Source organism: Zalophus californianus, chromosome 17 (assembly GCF_009762305.2).
Source record: "Zalophus californianus isolate mZalCal1 chromosome 17, mZalCal1.pri.v2, whole genome shotgun sequence".
NCBI lineage: Eukaryota > Metazoa > Chordata > Mammalia > Carnivora > Otariidae > Zalophus > Zalophus californianus.
Window position 1 is genome coordinate 57,110,064 of NC_045611.1, and position 24,760 is coordinate 57,134,823.

At 58.1% G+C, this 24,760-nt stretch overlaps 1 protein-coding gene across 5 annotated transcripts; it reads left to right on the plus strand.

Annotated features, from left to right (window-relative positions):
• Nucleotides 1-11,741: 11,741 nt before the first annotated feature.
• EPS8L1 (EPS8 like 1) lies at nt 11,742-23,269 on the plus strand. 5 transcript variants are annotated; one of them, XM_035725119.1, is made up of 20 exons: nt 11,743-11,838; nt 12,474-12,529; nt 14,176-14,216; nt 14,800-14,858; nt 15,396-15,557; nt 15,901-16,050; nt 16,555-16,637; nt 17,112-17,370; nt 17,643-17,769; nt 18,205-18,293; nt 18,387-18,461; nt 18,576-18,724; nt 19,282-19,423; nt 19,529-19,557; nt 21,465-21,585; nt 21,676-21,807; nt 21,930-22,035; nt 22,204-22,378; nt 22,724-22,856; nt 22,937-23,269. In XM_035725119.1, exons 2-20 carry the CDS (start codon nt 12,513-12,515, stop codon nt 23,021-23,023), a joined length of 2,136 nt encoding a protein of 711 aa, XP_035581012.1. In that variant the 5' UTR covers nt 11,743-11,838; nt 12,474-12,512; the 3' UTR covers nt 23,024-23,269. The 5 variants fall into 5 exon arrangements, 4 of the variants coding, with proteins under 4 accessions (XP_035581011.1, XP_035581012.1, XP_027474076.1 ...); XM_035725118.1 differs by having other exon boundaries at nt 11,742-11,838; nt 19,282-19,557; XM_027618275.1 differs by lacking the exons at nt 11,743-11,838; nt 12,474-12,529; nt 14,176-14,216 and having other exon boundaries at nt 14,808-15,557.
• The last annotated feature ends 1,491 nt before the right edge of the window (nt 23,270-24,760 follow it).

A 24,760-nucleotide genomic window follows, 5' to 3' on the forward strand; every position in this document is an offset into this window, starting at 1 on the left:
GACTCCTGGGTCTGAGGGAGGCGGGGGCTGGGGGTCCGGACTGGGTCTGAGGGAGGCGGGGGCTGGGGGTCCGGACTCCTGGGTCTGAGGGAGGCGGGGGCTGGGGGTCCGGACTGGGTCTGAGGGAGGAGGGGCTGGGGGCCTGGACTCCTGGGTCTGAGGGAGGAGGCTGGGGGCTGGACTCCTGGGTCTGAGGGAGGAGGGGGCTGGGGGTCTGGACTCCTGGGTCTGAGGGAGGAGGCTGGGGGCTGGACTCCTGGGTCTGAGGGAGGAGGGGGCTGGGGGTCCGGACTCCTGGGTCTGAGGGAGGAGGGGCTGGGGGTCTGGACTCCTGGGTCTGAGGGAGGAGGGGGTTGGGGGCCTGGATTCCTGGGTCTGAGGGAGGAGGGGCTGGGGGTCTGGACTCCTGGGCCTGAGGGAGGAGGGGGTTGGGGGCCTGGATTCCTGGGTCTGAGGGAGGAGGGGCTGGGGGTCTGGACTCCTGGGTCTGAGGGAGGAGGGGCTGGGGGTCTGGACTCCTGGGTCTGAGGGAGGAGGGGGCTGGGGGCCTCGGCTCTTGGGTCTGAGGGAGGAGGGGGCTGGGGATCCGAACTCCTGGGTCTGAGGGAGGCGGGGGCTGGGGGTCCGGACTCCTGGGTCTGAGGGAGGCGGGGGCTGGGGGTCCGGACTGGGTCTGAGGGAGGCGGGGGCTGGGGGTCCGGACTCCTGGGTCTGAGGGAGGCGGGGGCTGGGGGTCCGGACTGGGTCTGAGGGAGGAGGGACTGGGGGCCTGGACTCCTGGGTCTGAGGGAGGAGGCTGGGGGCTGGACTCCTGGGTCTGAGGGAGGAGGGGGCTGGGGGTCCGGACTCCTGGGTCTGAGGGAGGAGGGGGCTGGGGGTCTGGACTCCTGGGTCTGAGGGAGGAGGGGCTGGGGGTCCTGACTCCTGGGTCTGAGGGAGGAGGGGCTGGGGGTCCTGACTCCTGGGTCTGAGGGAGGAGGGGCTGGGGGTCCTGACTCCTGGGTCTGAGGGAGGAGGCTGGGGGCTGGACCCCTGGGTCTGAGGGAGGAGGGGCTGGGGGCCGGGATTCCTGGGTCTGAGGGAGGAGGGGGTTGGGGTCTGGACTCCTGGGTCTGAGGGAGGAGGGGGTTGGGGGTCTGGACTCCTGGGCCTGAGGGAGGAGGAGGCTGGGGGTCTGGACTCCTGGGTCTGAGGGAGGAGGGGCTGGGGGTCTGGACTCCTGGGTCTGAGGGAGGAGGGGGCTGGGGGCCTCGGCTCTTGGGTCTGAGGGAGGAGGGGGCTGGGGATCCGAACTCCTGGGTCTGAGGGAGGCGGGGGCTGGGGGTCCGGACTGGGTCTGAGGGAGGCGGGGGCTGGGGGTCCGGACTCCTGGGTCTGAGGGAGGCGGGGGCTGGGGGTCCGGACTGGGTCTGAGGGAGGAGGGGCTGGGGGCCTGGACTCCTGGGTCTGAGGGAGGAGGCTGGGGGCTGGACTCCTGGGTCTGAGGGAGGCGGGGGCTGGGGGTCTGGACTCCTGGGTCTGAGGGAGGAGGCTGGGGGCTGGACTCCTGGGTCTGAGGGAGGAGGGGGCTGGGGGTCTGGACTCCTGGGTCTGAGGGAGGAGGGGGCTGGGGGTCCGGACTCCTGGGTCTGAGGGAGGAGGGGCTGGGGGCCTGGACTCCTGGGTCTGAGGGAGGAGGGGGCTGGGGGTCTGGACTCCTGGGTCTGAGGGAGGAGGGGCTGGGGGTCCTGACTCCTGGGTCTGAGGGAGGAGGGGCTGGGGGTCCTGACTCCTGGGTCTGAGGGAGGAGGCTGGGGGCTGGACTCCTGGGTCTGAGGGAGGAGGGGGCTGGGGGTCTGGACTCCTGGGTCTGAGGGAGGAGGGGGCTGGGGGTCTGGACTCCTGGGTCTGAGGGAGGAGGACATGGGGGCTGGACTCCTGGGTAAAATGTTGTGAATTCATACAATGGGTCATTATTTGATTAAAAAAAAAAGAATGAAATGCTGGTAATTGTGACAACCTAGATGAGCGACAAAAGTATCATTCTGAGTGAAAGAAGCCAGACGCAGAAGCCTGCTTGCCGTATGATTCCAGTTATATGACATGGTTCTAGGAAAGGCAAGCCTGGAGTGAAAGGAGATCCGTGGTTGCCAGGGGCAGAAGGGAAGGAGCAAGTGATTGCCAGAAAGGTGACTTCTTTGGGTTTTGGAAATCGTCTCTCTTGTAATCCTACTGACAGTTACATGCATGACTACATATGTTTGTAACATGTTATCAGCTTATTCACTTAAATATAGTAAATTTTATTGCACGTAAATTAATCCTGCAATAAAGCTGACTCAAATTTTCTACAAACTGAAAATTTTCTACAGTTTTGTTTTGGAAATCATTTGGCCACAACTGACTCTTGGTTTATGATTCAGTCAGGTTTGTCTACAATGAACAGACATGTTTGAGAATTTTTATGAGGTGAGAAATAGCTGCCTGATAAATTATTTCCAGGTGCCCTGAGAGGTTTTTGAATATTGGATTGAACAACAAATTAGATGTGATGTTTTGTAGACATAGAATGAAATGTATTCACTTTGGGTCTGCAGCTTTTGCAGTTTGGAGCTAATTTTTTTTTCTCTTGGAGAGATGTTGCTTGTTTCCATACTGCTGTGAAGACTGTGAGTTCTGTGTGCCCTCCCAGACACAGGGTACTCAAAGGGAACACAACAGCACTGGGTCCAGGATCTGTGATCGGAGTCTCAGCCTAGGAGTAAGGAAAAGTTTCCCAGAGGAAGGGAAACATAAATAGGGTTTTGAAGGATGAGTAGGAGTTCTTCAAGTGGGACAAGTGGAGAGAGACAACTAGACAGGTGTAACAGCATATTCAAAGGCTAGGAGTCATGAGGCAAGTTGCTTGGGAGTGACACATATTTGGGATGGTAGGAGGTTGGCTTGAATGGGGAGGCGGCTGGCAAGAGATGTGGCTAAAGGGAAATTTTTTTTTTTTTTTTTTTTTTAGATTTTGTTTATTTGACAGAGACAAACACAGCAAGAGGGGGAACACAAGCAGGGGGAGTGGGAGAAGGAGAAGCAGGCTTCCCGTGGAACAGGGAGCCCGATGCGGGGCTCGATCCCAGGACCCTGGGATCATGACCTGAGCCGAAGGCAGACGCTTAACCATCTGAGCCACCCAGGCGCCCGTAAAGGGAAATTTTAAAAGAAAAAATAAGCAATAATACCAACTGCTACTTACTGAATACCTAGTATGTACCAAGTATTTAATCTACACAACAAACCAAAGAATAGGTTTGCTGTGCGGGATGTAGCAAAGGTGGTTGGGTTTGGTAAGAGGGCTCTCCCCTCTCTGAGATTGTAGGAATTCAGGGCTTCTGGGCTATGGAGGGAGTAAGGCCTGGGAAAGGGGAAGGTGCCATGGAGGCTGTGGTAAAGAACCCCAGACAGACCTGCACACATCTTATTTCAAATTCCTGTTCCATTTCTTAGATGTGTGCCTTGAGCAATGACTAACCTTCCCTCAATTTCTGGTTCCTCTTACCCACCAAATGGCAAAGAGGTAGTATCCTTAATACGTAAAGAGTTCTTACAAATCTCTAACAAGGAGAGGGGAGAATAGGCAAATGGTATGATGCGCAGTTTACAAAAAAGTAAAGTCAACACACACCTGAAACTACTCAGCCTTACTAGGAATCAAAGCAATGCTCATTAGGGTAATTATGAGATGATATTTTTTGCCTGTCAGATTGGCAAAGTCGAAACAATGCTAACATCCAGTGTTGGCAAGGATGTGGTAACATGGGTACTCATACCTGCTGGTGGAAGTATCAATTAGTACAGCCTCCTAAAAGGCCATTCAGCAATTCATGGCAAAACCATTTGTGCATATCTCCGACCAGCCAGCCATTCCCCTTGTAAGAATTTAGGCTGAGAGAGTAGTCATTCAGAAAGAAAGGTGCTTAGGAAAATGTTCCTCAAAATGCCAGAAGCAAATAAAATCAACATCAATGCCTATCAGTAGAAGAGTAGTCTACTCTACTATTCCTACTTCTATGCTCCTTCCAACAACTATGTTACGAACACCTACTGTGTCCCAGACATTGAACTACATGCTGGGAATTTGGCAACAAGACCAAAAAGCTCCCTGCCCTCATGGACCCCCTGATACTGACAGCAAAATTAATTTGTCTGTCTGTGGTTCCAGACAGACTGTCTACAGCTTTATCAGGCTCCAATCTTTCAGAACATCCATGACTTCCTTCCTTAAGCACCAATACAGGGCAGTGGGCGGGGGGGGGGGGGGGGGGGGGGGAGATAAGTTGATTCTCTCACTCTCTTTTTAAGTTTATATACTAAAGTGCATACTTTAAGAGTTAGAAAAAAACCTATAATATTCTGCATAGGGTCCCTGCCAGGCAAAATAATGGGTGATTTCACTGTTTTTCACTTCTTGTTCATCTGCCTTTTCTCATTGGGTGAAGATCTTATGCACGTGAAATAAGCCAGAAACAAAAATACAAAGGCCATATAATTCCACTTCTATGAGGTCCCTTGAGGAGATAAAATCCTAGAGACAGAGAGCAGAATGATGGGCGCCAGGGGCTGGCGGGTGGAGAGAAGCGGGAGTTAGGGTCTAGTGGGTACAGAATTTCAGTTTTGTAGGATGAAAAGAGTTCTGGACCTGGACGGTGGTGATGGTTGCACAACAGTGTGAATGTACTTAATGCCACTGAGCTGGACGCTTCAAAATGGTTAAGATAGTAAATTTTATGTCAAGTGTATTTTACCATAATTAAAAATAAGGGGAAGAAGGAGATCTGAAGAGGAGGAGAGAGATGAGCACTGTGTGTTCAGACGCTGGTTCTCTCAATTTTGAATAAAACGTTTCCTCTCTGAGCCTTTTTCTCCTTATATCATCTACCTCAAGGGTAGTGTTTTCTGCAAAAGACAGGATAGTAAATAATTTCATCTTGGCAGGCCATCCGGTCCCTACTGCAACTCTTCTGCCATTAATGGCAGGAAAGCTGCCATAGACACGATGCCCGCAAGTGAGCATAGCTCTGTTCTAATAAAACTTTATTTACAAAAAGAAGCAATGGGCCATAGTTTGCCAGCTCACTATAGAGTCTGGAAGGTTGTCATAAAGTCATTCACAAGAAGGACCTCATACACAGTTAAGTGCCAAAATATTGCTGGCTGCCAATGTAGTTACTACACAGGAAACAATGCATGCAAATTCCTCCCTCTGAGGACCTCCCACCTGGTTCCCAGACACACCCAAGGTGTCTATAGAAACTCTCTCCAGGTAGGCTATACACCTTGTTGTGGTTGTTGATGTTCATGAATTCTTGATAAGCATTTGGGTGCTGTCCCAGGTGCTGAGAGACTTCTCCCACCAAGCCCTCCGCTTTCCCTATCAGGGGCTTATGGCCCAAAATCATTCTCTGTCTCAATCTCCATCTATCCGTCTGCTGTTTTGAGGAAATACATTTAAAGTTTTTAGGGGTGGGACGCCTGGGTGGCTCAGTCGGTTAAGCATCTGCCTTCGGCTCAGGTCATGATCCCAGGGTCCTGGGATCAAGCCCCGCACCGGGCTCCTTGCTCAGCGGGAAGCCTGCTTCTCCCTCTGCCTGCCGCTCCTCCTGCTTGTGCTCTCTCTCTCTCTCTCTCCGACAAATAAATGAATACAATATTTTTTAAAAATAAATAAGTTTTTAACGGTATAGGGATATCAGGTCTGCAAGTGAGTCTTAAATAGTTCAGAAAAAAAAAGTGTGTGTGAGAGAAAGAAAAAGACAGAGCGAGAGAAAGGATAAGCAAGTGTTGATGTTCACTGTTAACCTCTGAGGATTCTGGGTATAGTATAGGGAGTTCTTTGTATTATTTTGCAACTTTTCTACAAGTCTGAAATTATTCCAACACTTGATCAATACAACATGTATGAACCTCAAAACCACTATGAGGTCATGTAGTGTATGTTCGTATACGTATGAAATGTCCAGATTGGCCAATCCACAGGTACAGAGAGCAAATTAATGCTTTCCAGGGGCTCAGGGATGGAGGAATGGGGAGTAGCTGCTTTATTCTGGGTTGATAAAATGTTTGGGAACTAGATGGAGGTGGATGGTGGCACAACATTGAGAATGTACTAAATGCTACTGGGTTATTCACTTTAAGATGGTTAGTTTTATGTCAATTAAAAAAAAAAAAACTTGGCCAAAACACTTCTGTAACCCTATCAGTCTCTCTGATCTTTACAGTGACCCTGGGAACCCATGATCTGCTCTCATGATCTCTCTGCCTTCATGTTCCACCCCTCTGCCCTCAGCCACTGTGCTGCACGTATGCTGGCCTTCTGTGTGTACACCAGACAAGCTCCTACCACAGGACCTTTGCACTGGCTGTTGCCCCTGCCTGGAGATCCTTCCCCAGTGATTCCCACCTCACTCCCTCCACATCTTCACTCACTATCACCCCAACCACACTATGACTTTTCAGCAGGACCCCCAAAACACCTGCTGGACCCTCCCTCCCTTCCTGCCTTATTTTCCTTCACAGCGCTGTCGCCATCGGACATTCCAAACAGTTTCCTTTTTTTATTTCGTTTTCCACCAGAATATAAACTCCACAAGGGCAGGTTTGGGGCTGTTGAGTTCCCTGGTCCCTAGAACAGTGCTTGGTGTAGAGCAGACATCCAACACTCGATGGATGGGTGAATGGGCGTCTCCCGTAAGCGGATGATCCCCGGGAGCTGGGGACACTGAGGCTGTGCATTCCTCAGGGTGTCAGTGCAGGCACTGGACCGCAGAGCTGTGTGCGGAACTACCCCTTGTTCCCGCGCGTCACTGGGTCACTGAGCTCTTGGTCCATTGCTCCGGCTATCTTCATAGAGGCTGTGCCTTGAGCCCGTTCTCAGCACTTTTCGTGTCTTCCCACACCTCATCTCCCCACTGGCCCTATGGCACGTACTAGGACCTCTGCTTGTTTTAGAGGAAGAGATGCAAATACACTGAAAGTCACCTGCTCCAACCCAGGTCCGTCGGAACCCCTTCCAGTCACTGCCCCACCCCCACCCAACCCACCAGCCTGGGGGCCAGGCTCCCTCAGTTTCAGGAGACTGACCCACCCACCATCCCTCCCAGAGAACAAACAGCCCGCCGCCAGCCTCCCTGCCCCCCTCCTCCCCCGCCAGGGTCAGGCGGCTTCTCAGACCCACCCTTCTTGGGGTGCCTGCTGCAGGGCGGGTCCGTTCCAGGATCTGCAGGGAAACACCTCACCCTTCCTCTGGGCTTCGGCACTGCCTGAGCAGACTCCACCCAGGCCCGTTTAGGGCAACCCCGAGTTTGTGTCGCTTGGGACGACCCCCCTCCGCGCTGGAGTTTGGCCACCCCCTTGTTGGTGCTAATTCATAATTGTCACCGTGACCGTCCTGGTAGTGAGGTCTCTGGGTCTCACGTGCTCTAGCCAGACACACCCCGACAGACCTCACCTGCCAGCTTCCCCAAGGTATTCCCTCTGCCCCGAACCCTCCCTCTCTGCATTCCTGACTCATTCTCGAAATCCAGGTCAAAACTCAGATGTCACCTCCTCACAGAGGCCAGCCCTGAATGCCCTCCCCGAAGTGACCACACCTGCCTGCCCTCAGTCACTCCTCTTCACCTGTGTTTTATGTCCTCCGTGGCACCTACCACAATCCGAAAGTCTTTCTCATGTATGTGCCTACCTGTTTACCTTCTGTCTCCCACCACACCCACAAGGATGACACTAACACGGGGGCAGGGCTTTTGTCCATCCAGCACTCAGAACATGCTTGGCACAAAGTAGGTGCGTAAGTATTTGCTCCTACGTGACTTTGGGACCTTGTATATGCCACTCTCAATGCTTAGCGTCATCCCTTGCTGCATTGTCCTTAAGAAACTCCTATTCATCCTTCAGAACCCTGTCCAGTCTCCACTTAACTGGATATCCAAGTAGATTTCCCCAATTAGACTCTCTTCTTGAGGGCAAAGAGTGGGGCACAGGTTGGGTCTCAGGAACCATTCATTGAATGACTTAGTTAATTAACACATATGTCAATAAATACATCTTCCTGAGACCCAGCTCCACCTTATTTGTATCTGCCAAAAACCTGCCATACCTCCTATTTCCTGTGACCGTGACTACCCATCCCCCATGTCCCCTCCTAGGAACTCATCAGCGAGCCCTGCAGTTGGGAAGTGGGGATTGGCATGTGTGTTGGGAGGAGGAGGGGGAAAGAGATGGGGTGCTTTTAGAGATGACACACGGGGGATCTTAGTGGATCAAGCCCCAGTGGGGAATGCTGTGTGCTGTCTCTGTGCCCCCCACCCCAGAGAATAAACAGTCCAGTCCCCAGTGACAAAGCTATCCCAGTTTTGGGACAGAAGCAAACTCAGACCCACGGAGTCCTAGAGCTCACTTGATGAAAGGCACTGACTGTGTGGGCAGACAAGGGGTTGGAAAGGGTTCTCGGGTGGCTGGCTCCCTCCGTGAGTCTCCAAGACCAGGGTTCGCTGCCTCCACCCCAGACTCACTGAGTCAGACTGCTGGGGTGGGAGCCTCCACTGGTATTTGGGAGCCACTTGCTATGGTTTGAAGAGAGGGAGGGCCTTCTTTGTGGCCAGGGAAGGAGGAAGGAGGCCCTGGGCCCAGAACTAGGGCGGAGGCTTGGTTTCGGTCTCACCTTCTCACCTGCTGCTTCAGACCTCAGAGCACCTGGAGGCAGGGACTGGGGTACCTCTCCCTGAGCCTGCCCTTCTCCCTCAGACCCAGGAGTCCAGGCCCCCAGCCCCTCCTCCCTCAGACCCAGGAGTCCAGGCCCCCAGCCCCTCCTCCCTCAGACCCAGGAGTCCAGGCCCCCAGCCCCCTCCTCCCTCAGACCCAGGAGGCCAGGCCCCCAGCCCCTCCTCCCTCGGACCCAGGAGTCCAGGCCCCCAGCCCCCTCCTCCCTCGGACCCAGGAGGCCAGGCCCCCAGCCCCTCCTCCCTCGGACCCAGGAGGCCAGACCCCCAGCCCCTCCTCCCTCGGACCCAGGAGCCCAGCTCCCAGCCCCTCCTCCCTCAGACCCAGGAGGCCAAGCCCCCAGCCCCTCCTCCCTCAGACCCCGGATTCCTGGCCCCTGACCCCCATGGAATGCCTATATGAGGACAATTTTCTCCATTTGCACATGAAGAAAGGGCCTGTCCTCAATTAGATCTGCATTTGTGTCACGGGTCCAGGGCCACTGTGACCTTGGGCTAGTGGCCTCCCCACTCTGAGCCTCTGTCTTCTGCGCCAGTGGGCACCAGTCCCGGTTCCGCCTGCCTCTCGGAGGGTAAGGGGTCTGCTCCTCTCTGCAGACCCCACCCAGGCAGGGCCAAGCTCAGAAAGTACTTGTGGCTTGGATGTGACGGGAGCCCAGAGTGACAGCTGTTAGAGACAGAAGAACACAAGACCCTCCTTGCCTCTCCCTGCAGCTCCTGGAGAGCACGTGCACGCTGGCCAGCCCGCCCTCGCCTCCACCGCTCAGGCACTCCGTGGCCGGTCACACTCCTCCCTCATCCCCCAGGCCACCTCCGGCTGCGGGCTGCCAAACTCGCCCATCAGGTTCCGCTCAGGCTGCCCCTCCTCCTCCAGGAAGCCTGCCCTGACCTCTTAGTGGCCTCCTCTGGGCTTCCGCAGTGCCCTTTGAGTCCCCATCACAGCAGACAGGGAAAGAAAGGCCACCATCTCTGCCGTTGCGAACACTCAACCTATCATCTCCCTTTGCCAGGGACGCTGCTGAGAGCTCTCCGTAACCTCATTTAATCCTCCCAATGTCTTGATCCCATTTTACAGTTGGGGGACTGGGGCACAGAGAAGTTAAGTGATTTGCCTAGGGCCACACAGCTAGAAAGGGGCAGAGTCACGAGGTGGCCGCGTAGGGTAGCACCAAAGGATGCAGGGTCTAAGTTGTATGGCCTGGGTTCAACCATCCCCACCATACATGAGCCGTGTGATCATAGATTCCTTAACATGGGTGTGTCTCCCCTTCCTCATGTGTAAAAGGGGGATAATGGAACCCATTTCATAGGATGTTGTGAGGATGAGACATATATACGTGTACGCACACACACACACACACGCACACAGGGTACTCAGAAGACAGCAGCGCACCCACATTAGGTATTAAGTCAGAACCCGAACCCACACCCACCTGGGCTCTCTGCCATCACACCACACCGTATGATTGTCTCCCTTCCCCTCTCTTCTTGCATCCCCGTCAGCCCAGGACAAAGGGGTGCATTCTCTGGTTCCCAGCCTCACTCAGCATAGACTGTGGGGTCAACGTGTGCTGAACAAAACAATGGAGCATAATACATACAAATGCACTAAAAGCAGGTATCACTCCCGCCCTTGCCGTGTGCTAGACCCTATTCTAAAGAGCGGCAGATAGAGTGCAGGGCTGAACGCACAGAAGTTTTTGTCCTCATGAGGCTTACATTCTAATGGGGGACACATAAAATAAAGTGATCAGGTAAGACAGTATGTTAGAAGGTGGTAGACGCTCTGGAGAAAAATTAACTAGGGAACAGGGAGAGACCACGAGTAACAGAAGGATGGGAGGAGCTGCAGTGTTAGAGTGGTCAGCCACGTCTCTCTGAGAAGGTGACATTCCAGCAAAGACCTGAAGGGGGTGAGGGAACACTCCATGAGGATATCTGAGGGAATAGGCATTCCAGACAGAGGGCACAGCAAGTGCAAAGGCCCTGAGGCAGGATGGAGCAACAAGGAAGAGGTGTGCTGGAAGGGGGTGATGGAGGTGGAGAGGAAGTCAGGCCTTGCAGGGAAATGGGGAGCCCTGGAAGGAACTGGAGCAGGGAGTGATGTGAGCTGACCTAGGTTTCTTCAACCTCCCTGCACTGAGAGGAGACCCAGGGGAGGAAAGGAGCTGGGGCCAGCTAGGAGGCTCTGCAAGTTCAGGTGTGAGCAGAGGATGTCAGGAACCGGGTGGGGATCATTGATAAAGCGAAAGGCTAAAAGGGGCATGCCCGCCCCTCCTGCTCTCTGAGTTTGAGCTCTGGTGTCCGCTGTTCTCATCTACTCCCTGAGGTGTAACCTCGGCAAGCCTCTTCACCCATATGGGGCTCAGTTTCTTCATCTGTGACATGGAGACCCCCATCCTCACCTCACTGGGTTTGGGGAAGAAATGGTGCGGATAATGTGGTCGGCAAAGGCCATGGGACACAAGAAGTTCTGGAAAGGAGATTTCAAGCCGGAGGAGCTTGTTAACATTGAGAAGTACTTGGAGCTGTGTGGGGCTCTGAGTCTCAGTTACCATAATTGGAAGGGGTTACTGGGGCGGGGGTGGGGGGTGGGGAGGTTCCAGGGGAAGAGGCAGGGGGAGGCAGGAACCATGCACAGGAGGTGTGCACCGGGCAGGGACAGACGTTGGCCCCGGGGACAGAAAGGCAGCCCCGGCTTCAAATGCCACCCCTCCCACGTTGACGACCCCCTCTTGAATGGCAAACAGGTGCGAGTCAAGCCTCTGACCTCCCGGAAGTGTAAGGCAATTGGAAGAGGGTATCTGAGGCAGAGATTTTGGTTTTGTGACCAAGTATGACATCGGATGACTTGCTGTCCTTGAGCTAGTGCTGTTAGGACAGAGAGAGTCACAGTTCCTGGCTCCCCCACCCCAACCCTGGCGTCCCTGCCAGCCCCGCCCAGGGGCCACTGCTGCTGGGCTGTGCCAGGTGAGTGCTCAGGTATGCGGAGGCGGGGTGGCCTGGCAGGGAGCAGGAAGGAGGGGCCGGCATTTGGAACCCAGGGGACAGCGGAGAGCGGGGCCTCTCGCAGCTGACCGAGCCTGACGGGCAGGTGAGGAGGGGGCCCAGCCTGGAGGGGCTGGAGGTTGGGACTCCTGGGGAGCAGCAGCAGGGGGCTAGGACCCTTGGGTCCAGACACCAGCAAGGCTGGCAGACCTAAACCCTTGAGTCCTGAGGAGGTAAGGGCTGGGGGATTGGCCTGAAAGCCTGAGGTCCTAAGTGGCTGAGGAATTGGATGAATGGCTCTCTGAGGGGCCTTGGAGCCAAGACCCTTTGGTTCTTAGGGTCCAGAAGCTCTGAGCTGGAACTCCTGGGCCGCTGAGAGATAAGGCTGGGAGACAGGATCCCTGGGAAGAGGAAGCAAAATGAGATACACCTAGATTAGGGAGCCAAACGCACGGATCCCTGAAAGATTTGGGGGGCAGAGTACAAGGTGTGAAGGAGGGGCTGGGGGCCTGGACTCCTGGGTGGGGAAGGGCCTGGGGGCCAACCTCCTGGTCTGAAGGAGAAGGGGGCTGGGGGGCTGGACTCCTGGGTCTGAGGGAGGAGGGCTGGGGGTCTGGACTCCTGGGTCTGAGGGAGGAGGGCTGGGGGCCTGGACTCCTGGGTCTGAGGGAGGAGGCAGCTGGGGCCAAAGTCCTAGGTACCACAGGCCAGGTCAGGCCCTCACTCTTTGCTGGCTCCTAGGGCACCTCCAGGTGGCAGGAGCTCCCCATTCTCCACACCATGAGCACCACCACAGGGTAAGTGGCCCCTGCTCCCCAGGCTGCCCAGCCCCCTCTGCCACCCTCTTCCCCACACCCCCAGGGGGCATTTACAGCAGCCCAGGCCTGGACACTGAAAAGGATGCCTACGCTGCCTCCTTCCCTGCCCGGCCTGGGTTTGAGCTACTGCCCCAGAGCAGACACACCTGGGTTCATCTCCAGATGCTAACACTCAGCAGCGGTGTGACCCTGGCGAAAGAACCAAGCCTGAGTTCCTCCTCTGGGAAAGAAGGACAATTCTGAGAGCTTGACAGGGTAATGAAGGTATAGGATTTAGCAGAGAATCTGACCAAGAGCAGGGACTCTCTTCCGCTTCTGCTGTTGTTAGCTTATTATTAGACATTGACCCTTCACAGGCAAATCTGGGCTTTTTTTTTTTTTTTTCTTTAAGATTGGTTTATTTCAGAGAGAAAGAGACAGAACACAGGGGTGGGGGGGAAGGGCAGAGGGAGAGGGCAAGAGTGTCTTCTGCTGACTCCACGCTGAGCGCGGAGCCCAGTGTGGGACTTGATCTCATGAGCCTGAGATCATGACCTGAGCCGAAACCAAGAGTCCAAGGCTTAACCACCTGTGCCACCCAGGAGTCCCTGGGCTGCTTCTAATAAAGTTCAAGTCTCCTGGAGTGAGCAGCGAGAAGAACAAAGGGAGGTCCATGGGAATAGCTGCATTGGAGATATGAGGTAGTGAACCCTCCAGCACAGGGGTAATCAAATTGTGCGGAGATCTGACAGGCAAGAGCAGGATGAGCAGCAGAGGCTTGACTGAAAGTGTTTCTTGTCCCTCATCCCTGCTCCCACCCGAGCTCTGAGTTTCTGTCATTTCTCTGGAATTCTTGGAGAGGGTGACCTAGAAGGAGAGGCCGGGGCAGGAGACAGAGAAGGATTTGGCTGGGAAGAGCCTGGCCCGCGGGAGTAGGAGGGGAAGATAAGTCTCTGTCTACCCCAAATACTGATGCTGGTGTAAACCCCCCTTTATTTATTTATTTTTAAAGATTTTATTTATTTATTTGACAGAGAGAGACACAGCGAGAGAGGGAACACAAGCAGGGGGAGTGGGAGAGGGAGAAGCAGGCTTCCCGCGGAGCAGGAAGCCCGATGCGGGGCTCGATCCCAGGATCCTGGGATCATGACCTGAGCCGAAGGCAGACGCTTAACGACTGAGCCACCCAGGCGCCCCAAAACTTCCCCTTTATTGAGCACATACTGTGTGCTACCCTTCACACTGTAGGACTGAAATTTAATTTATTGAGGCTATGAATCCCCTCCACTCTGTGAATCCAATAGCTCTACCAGACAGGCTATCAGATTACTAACCCCTATCTCATAGAAAGGGAAATTGAGGCACGAGAGATTAAGTCTCCTATCCAGGGTCTTATGGCAAGGCAGTATTGACGGGATTCCAAGCCAGGTCTGTACGACAGCTGAGACCACACTCTCCACCACCACCTGGTACCGCACTGCCTTACCTGTGGGAAAGTCAAGCTCTGGCCCTGCCCTCCCCTACTCAGAACCCTCCATGGTTCCCAACTGCCCTCACAATGAAGTCTTTGCTGCTCTGCTTGGCATTCAAAGCCCCCATGATCTCCCAGTTCCCATGGCCCCTCTCACTCTTTTTTCCTTAACCAGCCCAGAAGCTGCCCCCAAACCAAGTGCCAAGTCGATCTATGGTGAGTTTGGGTACAAGAAAACCCCAGGCTGAAAATAGGTCTGAGGGAGGAGGGGCTGGAGGCCTGGACTCCAGGGTCTGAGGGAGGAGGGGCTGGAGGCCTGGACTCCGGGGTCTGAGGGAGGAGGGGCTGGGGGCCTGGACTCTGGGGTCTGAGGGAGGAGGGTCTGGGGGCGTGGACTCCAGGGTCTGAGGGAGGAGGGGCTGGGGGCCTGGACTCCAGGGTCTGAGGGAGGAGGGGCTGGGGGCCTGGACTCTGGGGTCTGAGGGAGGAGGGGCTGGGGGCGTGGACTCCAGGGTCTGAGGGAGGAGGGGCTGGGGGCCTGGACTCCAGGGTCTGAGGGAGGAGGGGCTGGGGGCCTGGACTCCGGGGTCTGAGGGAGGAGGGTCTGGGGGTGTGGACTCCAGGGTCTGAGGGAGGAGGAGGAGGAGGGGCTGGGGATCTGGACTCCAGGGTCTGAGGGAGGAGAGGGCTGGGGCTGGACTCCTGGGTCTGAGGGAGGAGGGGGGGGCTGGGGGTCCCGGACTCCTGGGTCTGAGGCAGGAGGGGCTGAGTCTTCTGGGTTTATTCTCCTCCCCTACAGAGCAGAGGAAGCGTTACTCCACTGTGGTTATGGCAGATGTTTCCCAGTATCCAGTCAACGTGAGTCTGGGGTCTGCGTTGTACCAGGGAGGCTTGTTGGGAGGAAAGGCAGGCCTGGGAAGATGGAGATGTTGAAAGCAGAAAGAAACTGGGAAACTGAGTTTGCTCATATGCAAGATGGGCTGCTTCTGCCTCCCCTCAGAAGTGGGTATTCGGCACAGGAATTCAATTCCACTTGAATCTGCCACATTTTCTTCCAGAGCAGCCCTTGTGCTGGACAGTCAGGCCACAGGGACAAACGTTAGGTAAACCTGTGTGAGGACGGGTCCAAGTGTGCCTGGTGCTCTAACAGAGGCAGAGGTGCTTAGAAGGGACTAGATGGAACCAATGCCTCCAAGGAGCTTCCAGTGGTGTTGGGAGGCTAGTCACTCCGATGAAAGCAAAACACAGGGCACTGGGAGGAGGCGCCCCATAGGTGGAGCCCCTGATAGGGAAGGCTTATCTGGAGGAGGCGTGTTTAGTCTCCGGCTGGAAGGCTGGTGCGAGCCCAACCGGCATCATCTTGGGACTCCCTGCTTTCTCCACGCCCGGTGCCAGCACCTGGTGACGTTCTGCCTGGGTGAAGAGGATGGTGTGCACACCGTGGAGGACGCTTCGCGGAAGCTGGCCGTCATGGACAGCCAGGGCCGCATCTGGGCCCAAGAGATGCTGCTGCGTGTGTCTCCCGACCATGTCACGCTGCTTGACCCCATCTCCAAGGTGCCAGGGGACACGTGGGGGGCAGGAGCGACTGGCCTGAGTGGGGGAAGGCACAGAGAGCTTGACCCTAGGGACGTCTGAGTGTGAATCTTGGCCCCTGCATGTCCTTCCTTTGGGAATTTTCGCAAGAGATCTCCGCTACTCTTGGGAGCGTCCTTAGTCTCCTCTATGACACAGGGCTGCCATCCCCAAGCCCCTGGCCTCGCAGGGCTGCCATGGCCGACCCCGTAATCCCCTAGCCTCGCAGGGCTGCTTGTGCAGTGTCGGTGTGCCCCCTGGCACGGCTGCCGCCATTTAGTCCCCTCGGCTCGGGCCTCAGTTTACCCGCCGTCCCGCCCCGCAGGAGGAGCTGGAGTCGTACCCGCTGGGCGCCATCGTGCGCTGCGACGTGGTGCTGCTCCCAGGCCGGAGCCTCTCGCTGCTGCTGCTCGTATGCCAGGAGCCCGAGCGCACGCAGCCGGACGTGCACTTCTTCCAGGGCTTGCGTCTCGGGGTGAGTGGGCCTGCTCCGAGGGAGCCACCTAGGGCGGGGCCTCTAGGGCGGGGCGGGGCCTGGGGCAGAGGCGGGGTCAGGGCCGGCAGAGGGGGCGTGGCCTGGAAAGAAGTTCTGGAATGGAGGGTTTTGAGGACAGATTGGACCCGGTCGAAGTAGAACGTGAGGGCGGAATAGAGACCGAGGCTAAGGGCCCGGACAGAACATGACAGCACAGGGGAGACAGGGTCTGGGAGCAGCCAGCACTAGAGGCGGGTATGGTCTAGGGGGTGAGGAAACACCAGGACCCGGTCTCCGGGGTTGGGGAAGTAGCCCAGGGCAGGAGCAGAGGTGGGGTGAGGGCATGAGTTCAGAGCGTGGATGTGCATGGGGCACCGTGTGCGTGAGTGCTGACGTGGGGAGGGGGGGGGTCCGGCGCCAACCAAGGAATCGGTCCTTCCATCCTTCCGACCGTGGCCGGGGCAAGCGGTAGGTGGGGTGGGGGCCTGATGGCATGATTGGCAGGCGGAGCTGATCCGAGAGGACGTCCAGGGGGCTCTGCACGACTACCGGTCGGGCCGCGGGGAGCGCAGGCCCGCGGCGCTCAGGTAAAGGCGCTGGGCCGCAAGTGGGGGAGAAGAGAGGATGGGGGGCGGTGTTTCTGGGAGGCCAGCTACCCCCTCCCCGGCGCCTCGGTCTCCCCCCCAGCCCCCCCCCCCCGGCGCCTCGGTCTCTTCCCCTCCCCCACGCCTCAGTCCCCCCTTCTGACAAATGAGCGGATGCCCCTAGCCTGGAACAGCACGAGTTTTGAAGTCAGTCAAACAAAGCCTGGTTTGAGTCCTGCCGTCGCACCCAGATAAGTGCACCCGCTCTCCAAGACGACTTTTCCTAATTCTGGTCCTCGGTTTCTCCTCCCTCAGGCCTCAGTTTCCCTCTGGAGAGGCGCTCCACTTCCCCATATCCGATTTTTCCCTGCCCCAGGTTTGACTCAGCTGGGCCACAGTGTCTCCGTTTGAAGCCCGACTTGTCCCCTTGCCCCATCGCCAGGCGGACCCAGGCTGCTTCCCCTTGTGCCTCCGCAGGGCCACGCAAGAGGAGCTGCAGCGCCGCCCCTCGCCGGGGGCCGAGACCCCTCCTCTGCAGCGCCGCCCGTCGGTCCGCGCCGTCATCAGCACGGCGGGCGTCAGCCGGGGAAGATCCCAGGCGGAGCCCATCGCCGAAGCGGCGGAAGAGTCGCAGAGGCCCGGCCAGGCCCAGACTGCAGGCGGTGCTGACCCGGCCTCCCCGGATCTGGGCCCCCCTGGTCCGGACCTGGCCGCTCTGCAGGCCGAGCGGGACGTGGTGAGTGGTGCGGCGCTAGGGCCTGGAGATGGGACCGGCTGTCGGGAGTGAGTCCTAGCTCCGGGGAATGGGGCTTTGTTGGGGGGTAGTGGGGGTGTCAGACACCTGGGGTTGTGGCCGGCGGCGACTGGAATATGAGGCCAGGGCCAGGCAGCAGAGGGCGGGGCGTGGCCTGGGAGGATGTCAGGGCCCTGGGCCTGAGGGCTTTGGGGTAATGACTCTACACCCCTGCCTCCCCTGCGCCCCCCTGCCTCCCCTGCTCTGTCCCCCAGGACATCCTGAACCACGTGTTCGATGACGTGGAGAGTTTCGTGTCGAGGCTGCAGAAGTCTGCAGAGGCAGCCCGCGTTTTGGAGCATCGGAAGCGCGGCCGCAGGACCCGGCGCCGGACGGCTGGGGGTGAGGGGCTCCTCCGAGTGGGATCCTGAGCCCCTAGTCACTCCCAGATATCTTCCCTGTCCCTAGGGTCTCCCCACGCACCCCCCTGCCAGGTGGGACTCCCCATCCCTGGGGATCTCTCTGGTGCTGTGTCCCGGTCGCACCGCACCTGCCTCCCCCCCACACCGCACCTGCCTCCCCCCAACACCGCACCTGCCTCCCCCCAACACCGCACCTGCCTCCCCCCCACACCGCACCTGCCTGCCCCCCAACACCGCACCTGCCTCCCCCCCACACCGCACCTGCCTCCCCCCAACACCGCACCTGCCTCCCCCCCACACCGCACCTGCCTCCCCCCAACACCGCGCCTGCCTCGCCCCCCCCCCGCCGCGCCCCACCGCACCTGCCTCTGCCCTCCCCCCTACACGGCACCCCACCTGCTTCCCCCACCTGCAGAGGGTCTCCTGACACTGCGCGCCAAGCCGCCCTCAGAGGCCGAGTATACAGATGTGCTTCAGAAAATCAAGTACGCCTTCAGCCTGCTGGTGAGACCGTGTCCCGCCCGGGCCATCGTGGGGTAGCGGGATGGCGAGCTTGCCCGCCCGTGGGCTGACCTCGGCACCTCCCCCGTTCCGCAGGCCCGGCTGCGCGGCAACATCACCAACCCCTCGTCGCCAGAGCTACTGCACTTCCTCTTCGGACCTCTGCAACTGGTGAGCTCCCCCTCCCTCGGCCCTCCGGTCCCCCTCTGCGGCAGGAGGAATCGAGCTCAACTTTGGGGAGGGGAGGGTTGATGGAGTGTCCGCTCACTCCTGCACCCCTGGCAGGTCGTGGACACGTCGGGCGGCCCCCGATTCGCAAGTGAAGTGCGGCGGCCGCACCTGACGTCTGAGGCCGTAGCACTGTTGCGGGACAACCTCACCCCCCGTGAGAATGCGCTCTGGACCTCGCTGGGGGACTCGTGGACCCGCCCGGGGTGAGGCAGGGATGGGGGTCTGGGAGGCAGGGGGGCAGTGACTTAGAGGCTGGGATGCTGGTCTCAGCTGGAGGCTGAAGGGCCAGGACCCGACTGGAGGAAAGGGCAGACATTCGTGGGGAGGAGACGTTTCAGACCAAACCAGAGCTCCAACCGCAACAAAAAAGGCAAGCCTTAGAGGAGAGGGGTGGGGCCCAGGAAAGGACGGGCCTGTAGGTTTGGGAAAGGGGTGCTGTCTGCGCTTGGAGGCAGCGAGCCTCCGGGGGGGGGGGTGAGGGGGTGAGAGCAGACGTAGGGGACGGAGGTGGGATGTGTGTAGAATCCGAGAGGAGATTCAGAGGCCGGACGCAGCATTAGAGTGAAATTAGTGTATTTGCAAGTACAGTTGATGTCGGGGGTGGAGCTTAGATGCGGGGGGGCGGGCCTTGGCAAAAAGCGGAGAGGTTAGGAGAGCGCGGACAGCGCCTCGTCTGCAGGATGGGGAAAACCTTAGTGTAGTTAGTAATAGGGCTCGGGGCCAGACCAGGATCCCTGAGCCCTCAGCCCCTTGGCCGCAGGCTGGAGCTGCCCCCAGAGGAGGGATCCCCATATAGCCCTGAGTTCTCCAGCGGCTGGGAGCCCCCCGCCACCGACCCGCAGGGCCGCGCCTGGGAGGACCCAGTAGAGAGACAGTTGCAGCATGAGCGGCGGCGCCAGCAGGTGAGGCTAAAGCTCCGTGGGGAGTCACACACTCCCCCAGATGATACAGGGGGCCGGGGACCCCGAAGTCTGGCCCTGCCTGAACTGCTGCTCTCCTCTCCCCAGCAAAGTGCTCCCCAGGTCGCTGTCAATGGGTGAGTGTCGGCCCCCAGGTGGGACAGGTGGGGTCGAGGAGGGGTGCGTCCTGGGGGCTCCTGGCGCTGACTCCACCCCCTTTTTCCTGTCTTTCCTTCTGTCTCCCCGACTCTTCACAGGTGGGTGAGGTGGTGAGGGAGGGCCGGGGCTGGGAGAGGGAGGGAGAAGGGAGGGAGGGGGTGGGGCCCAGACTAAGGGGTCCAGGGGAGGAGGTCCGGATTGCAGGGTGTGAGGGAGGAGGGGGCTGGGAGTGGGTCAAGTCTGAGAGGCTGAGAGAAGGCAGTTAGATTACCCAGGGCCAGGGAAGCTCCCTGTCTGGGTCCCTAAGAGGACAGAGCCCCAGGTGCTGGAGGGAAGAGACTGAGGGGATTGGGCCTTTGGGTTTTGAAGAAGAGCTCAAGTCTGGTGCTTGGGGCCTTGGAGACCCAGAGAAGACCTGGGCCTTCAAGAGCCATGGGGCAAGTTTCTGGGAAAGTTAAGAAGTGGTAGTATTTCTAGGCCCTGAAAGAGGTAACAACTGGGAGGCTGGACCCTCCCTTTCCCAAGGCTCTAAAGCAGTTATCTCTGTTCCCACTGAATGTCATATAGAGAGCCTCTAAGGTTAAAAGATTGGGGAAATTAAGGTTTCAGACCTGGACTCCTGGGTCTCTGGGGGAGGAAAGAGCTGGGGGTCTGAGTTCATGATTCCAAAAAGCAAGGGGGGCACAGAAGGGCCATGGAGAAGCCAGGACTCTAGGGTCCTTGAGCAAGTCGAGGGCAGATGTGAGGGAAGCTTTGTGGGGTAAGAAGAAAACAAAGCAGCAAAGCTGAAGGAGCAGAAGGGGGTCTGGGTGAGGGCCCCGGCAGAGAGTCTCAGCAGGGACAGCGTGCTAGGAGCTGCCAGCCCCACACAGGGGGCGCCGCGGCCCTGAAGACCCCCCCTCTCCTTTGCACAGGTAGGCCTGATCCAGGCTGAGGTCCCCCTTACTGGGGGATTAGAGCCAACATCTTGCTTCCACCCCCCCAACCCCAGCTGCCTGATCTTGCAGAACTTCACCTGCTCCCCATGCTTCTGAAACTTGGGCTTGGCACCCCCAGCTTTTAACTTCCCTTGTCTGAGCCTCCAATTCTTTGCAGAAAAAAGGAAAATAATCCCTTCCTGAAGGAGTCAGAAATCTAGGAGGTTCTACAGGCGAGCTGTTACGAGCCCCACGGCAGAGCTCAGTTTCACACCCAGCGGCCCACACAGTAGACCAGCATTACTCAGGACACGGACTCTGGGGCCAGCCTGCCTGGGTCTCAGTCTGGCCAATGCCTCTTTCTTGTTCTGTGAACTTGACACCATCATGCCTCTCTATCTCCCTGTTCTTCCATTCCTACACCTGTAAAACAAAATAATAGGGTCGTGAGTGGAGGAGGAAAGGATGGGAGTGGGGAGGGGAGTCCAAATTCATGGTTAGAGCAACGGGTGGGTCAAAACCCAAATTAGCCAATACATGTAAGTCTTTGAACAGGGCCTGACACCTAGTCCGTGCTCTAGAAGTTAACTACGAGTTAACCGTTGTTTGTGTTGTAACTATGGGTTCTCGTAAGTGTGAGCCTAGTGCACAGTAGATGCTCAATAAACAGCAGCTGTTTCTAGCTGTGTGATAGGGAGCAAGTGACTTTCTCTGAGCCTTAATGTTCTCATCTATAAAATGGAGGTGATGTTAGTACTCCTATCATTGCTTAAAGCACGGTGCCTGGTACATAAGAAACAAAATGCATTCAAGGTGTTATTCCAATTTCAAGTCTCTATTAACAGTATTAACCAGGCCCCCTGCCTTGACCCCTGCTTGGCTCTAACCCCAGCTCACACCAATACCCTACTGCCCAGGGCAGTGAGACTGGCTACCTTCTTATCCCCAACCCTCATTCTTCTCCACAGTCACCAAGACCCAGAGGCTGAGCCCCAGCTGGAGCCGGAGGGGAAGTGGGTCCTGTGTAATTATGACTTCCAGGCCCGCAACAGCAGTGAGCTATCGGTCAAGCAGCGGGATGTGTTGGAGGTTAGAGGGGTGGAGGGCCAAAGGGGCTGCAGTGGGCCCAGCCCTAGCTGCACACACAGGCTGTGACCCCTCCTCTCCTACCTCCCTCAGGTCCTGGATGACAGGCGCAAGTGGTGGAAGGTTCGGGACCAGCAAGGGCAGGAAGGATATGTGCCCTATAATATCCTAACACCCCACCTGAGGCCCCAGCGAAGCTACAGCCAAAGCCCTTCCCGCAGCCTGGTGAGCCAGGGCAGACTCCTGGGTCTTAAGGGAAGGAGGGGTGTGAGGATCGGGTGCCAAGGGCACTAGCAGAGGAGGTAGTAGGGGTGGGGGGGGCTCAGTCTTCTGACTCCCCTCTCTAGGAGGACAGTACTCCCCCTCACCCACCAGCGCCAGCCCCGGCTCCTACCTTGTCTCGGCCCCACTGGGACAGTGGTGATAACCTCACCTTGGACCCCAGAGATAAGGGTGAGTGCCGGGGGGAGCTGCTCTTAGCCTTGCTTTCCAGTCAGGGGAACCAAGGCTCAAAGAGAGTCAACGGACTTCCGACCCATCATGAGGGCGGTGGAGATCTTCTCTCTGGCCCCAGGACCCTTCATCCTGAATCCACGCTCCCTCCCGGTTTTCCGCCTGCAGAGAAATTCTCCCAGATGCTCTGTGTCAACGAGGAGCTGCAGGCGCGCTTAGCCCAGGGCCGCTCAGGCCCCAGCCGCGCAGCCCCGGGTCCCCGCGCGCCGGAGCCACAGCTCAGCCCGCACTCGGACACCGCCGAGGTCTGCGCCTGGCTGCAGGCCAAGGGATTTAGCGCTGGGTGAGTGCCTGTGGCCGGCTGGCGACCCTGAGATGGGGACGCAGGAGGGGGCGCGTTCTGATTGGACCCTGGGGAACCAGGATTGGCTAAAGCGAGGGTCTGGTTGCATGATTGGCACGTTTGTCCGGGTTGGGATTGGAGTGGCCAGGGAACTCCGGCCTCGTTTGGAGAGCTGGGCGCACGCCCCGCCTCCCCCTATGGGGCACTGGTGGGGGGGGCGGGGGGAGGGATGCTGCTGATTGGACAAACGGTTTGGCAGCAGGGATGTGACTGGTGGGGCTCCGGGGCCGAAGCTGTGATTGGCTGGGGGGCCTGACCGCTCCCCCCACCCCACTGCTCGCTCAGGACCGTGGATGCGTTGGGCGTGCTGACCGGCGCGCAGCTTTTCTCGCTGCAGAAGGAGGAGCTGCGAGCCGTGAGCCCGGAGGAGGGGGCACGCGTGTACAGCCAGGTCATGGTGCGGCGCGCGCTGCTGGAGGTGAGCCGATGCTCGTCCCGGGTCTGGGAAGGCGCACAGTGCTCGGAGGCCAGGCTTCTGATTTCCACCCCGCCCTCCAGGACAAAGAGAAAGTGTCAGAGTTGGAGGCGGTGATGGAGAAGCAGAAGAAGAAGGTGGAAGGCAACCTGGAAACAGAGGTTATCTGACCATCCCCGGCTGCTCCGCTCGAAGTTTCGAGGCAGCCCCATGGGAGAACGGAGTCTGCAGACTGCCCCCACCCACGGAAGTCGAGTCCTTGCGAAGGCTCCGGACCTGTTCCGGCTCTGGTCTCCCCCCGTACCCGTGGAGCCTCCTCCGTGAGCGGACTGGCCGGGAGTGGGAGGGAAGGGGGCCACACTCGGGTGCCCTGTGCATTGTGATACACCACCCAGTCTATAAACAGCCTCCTCTGAGCAGGCATTGTCAACTGCTGTCCCTTCTCTACCGGGCCACCAGGGGGCCCAGCGACCTGCCCCTCACCCCACCTACATGTCCCTACCTTTTTTGGTTTCTTTCTCAGGCTTCCTCTTCCCCTCCGGGCCAGCAGGCCATCCTCCAGTCCACTCCAGAGAGGCCTTCTGAACACCCAATCTCCTTCCCCGGCTCAAGGGCCCCCCTCGCCCCAGAGCCTAGCGTTTAAGGCCCTGAGAGGTCTGGTCCCTACCCCACCCCATGCACTCTGGTCCTGCCCTTCTCCAAACGCCCCCAAGCCCCCTCAACCACTGGGGTTGTGCATGTTTTCTGCGGGCTGGAACAGTGGTTTCCTGCCTGGTAAACTGCCAGTCAGCCTTCCTGCTGCAGCTCAAATACCCCCTTGGGGGAAGCCTGCACTCACCTCCCCGTGTCCACTTCCCTGTCCCACCCCCTGCCAGGGGCCCAGCCACAAAGAAGGGGCTGCCTCCTGAATGTGCCACGGGCTTCCTGGCCACTGTTCTCCTGGGAGGTCACAGCCTGCCCACCTCAAGGACAGCCAGCTCCTTGTCCTCCTGGCCTCTGGTAACCTTTCCCATTGTCCAGACAGCGAGCACGGCTGGGTTAGGATGGGTTTTCTCTGGATCCCAGACTCATTCAGACTGGCTGCTCCCCCAGCTTTGGGAAGACGGCCCTTCCTCGTCCTGTGACCCCCTTCCGTGTCCCCGCAACGCCCACTGCCAAGCCTCTGCACTCCCAGTTCCTGCTAGCTCCTAAGCACCCCCCACCCCACGATGCCCTCCAAAATCAGACGAGATGAGACCCAGTCCTGGGCATGCAGGAGCTCTGAGTCTGTCCCCCTCTGTCCCCCACCAGCTAGAGTCCAAGCTCCAGGGCTGGCCCAGGCAGGCCCGAGCCCTATCCTAGCCCAGCGCAGCCTGTCAGGCCCTGCAGGAGGTGCTGTCCCCTCCACTATTCAGAGTCTCACGGGGTCTCGCCATTTCCAGACACCCCCACTCCTTGCTGGGCTCATGGCAGCGGGGCTCCCCGTTTCTGTCCCTCACTGTCATCCCCCGGACTGTTGTCAAGGCGGCAGCCAAAGGGACCTGTGAAAACCTAGGTCCCACCTCACCGTTCGAGGCCTTGCCATCGCCTCTCCAACCTCCCCCCTCCTCGTTCTCTGGCCGTACCGGCTGCTTCCTGCACCTCCACAGTTCAAGTACACCTCCGCCCGACGGACCGTCCCTGCTGTTCCCTTAAACACCTCATGGCTCCTCCCCTGACGCCTGCGAGTACCTGCCTGTGCCGGCTTTCCGGGGGGCTGACTCAGCGGCTGCTACGGACCCCGCACACACACGGACGCCCCGCCTCCTGTCCCCAGCTCCGCCGTCTGAGACCACCCCTCCTTTCCTCACGGCAGGCCTGCCCTCCTCCCACGTGTCAGGCCCTTACCACTCCCCTCACTACGGAACCACCAGGAGGTAGGACGGGGC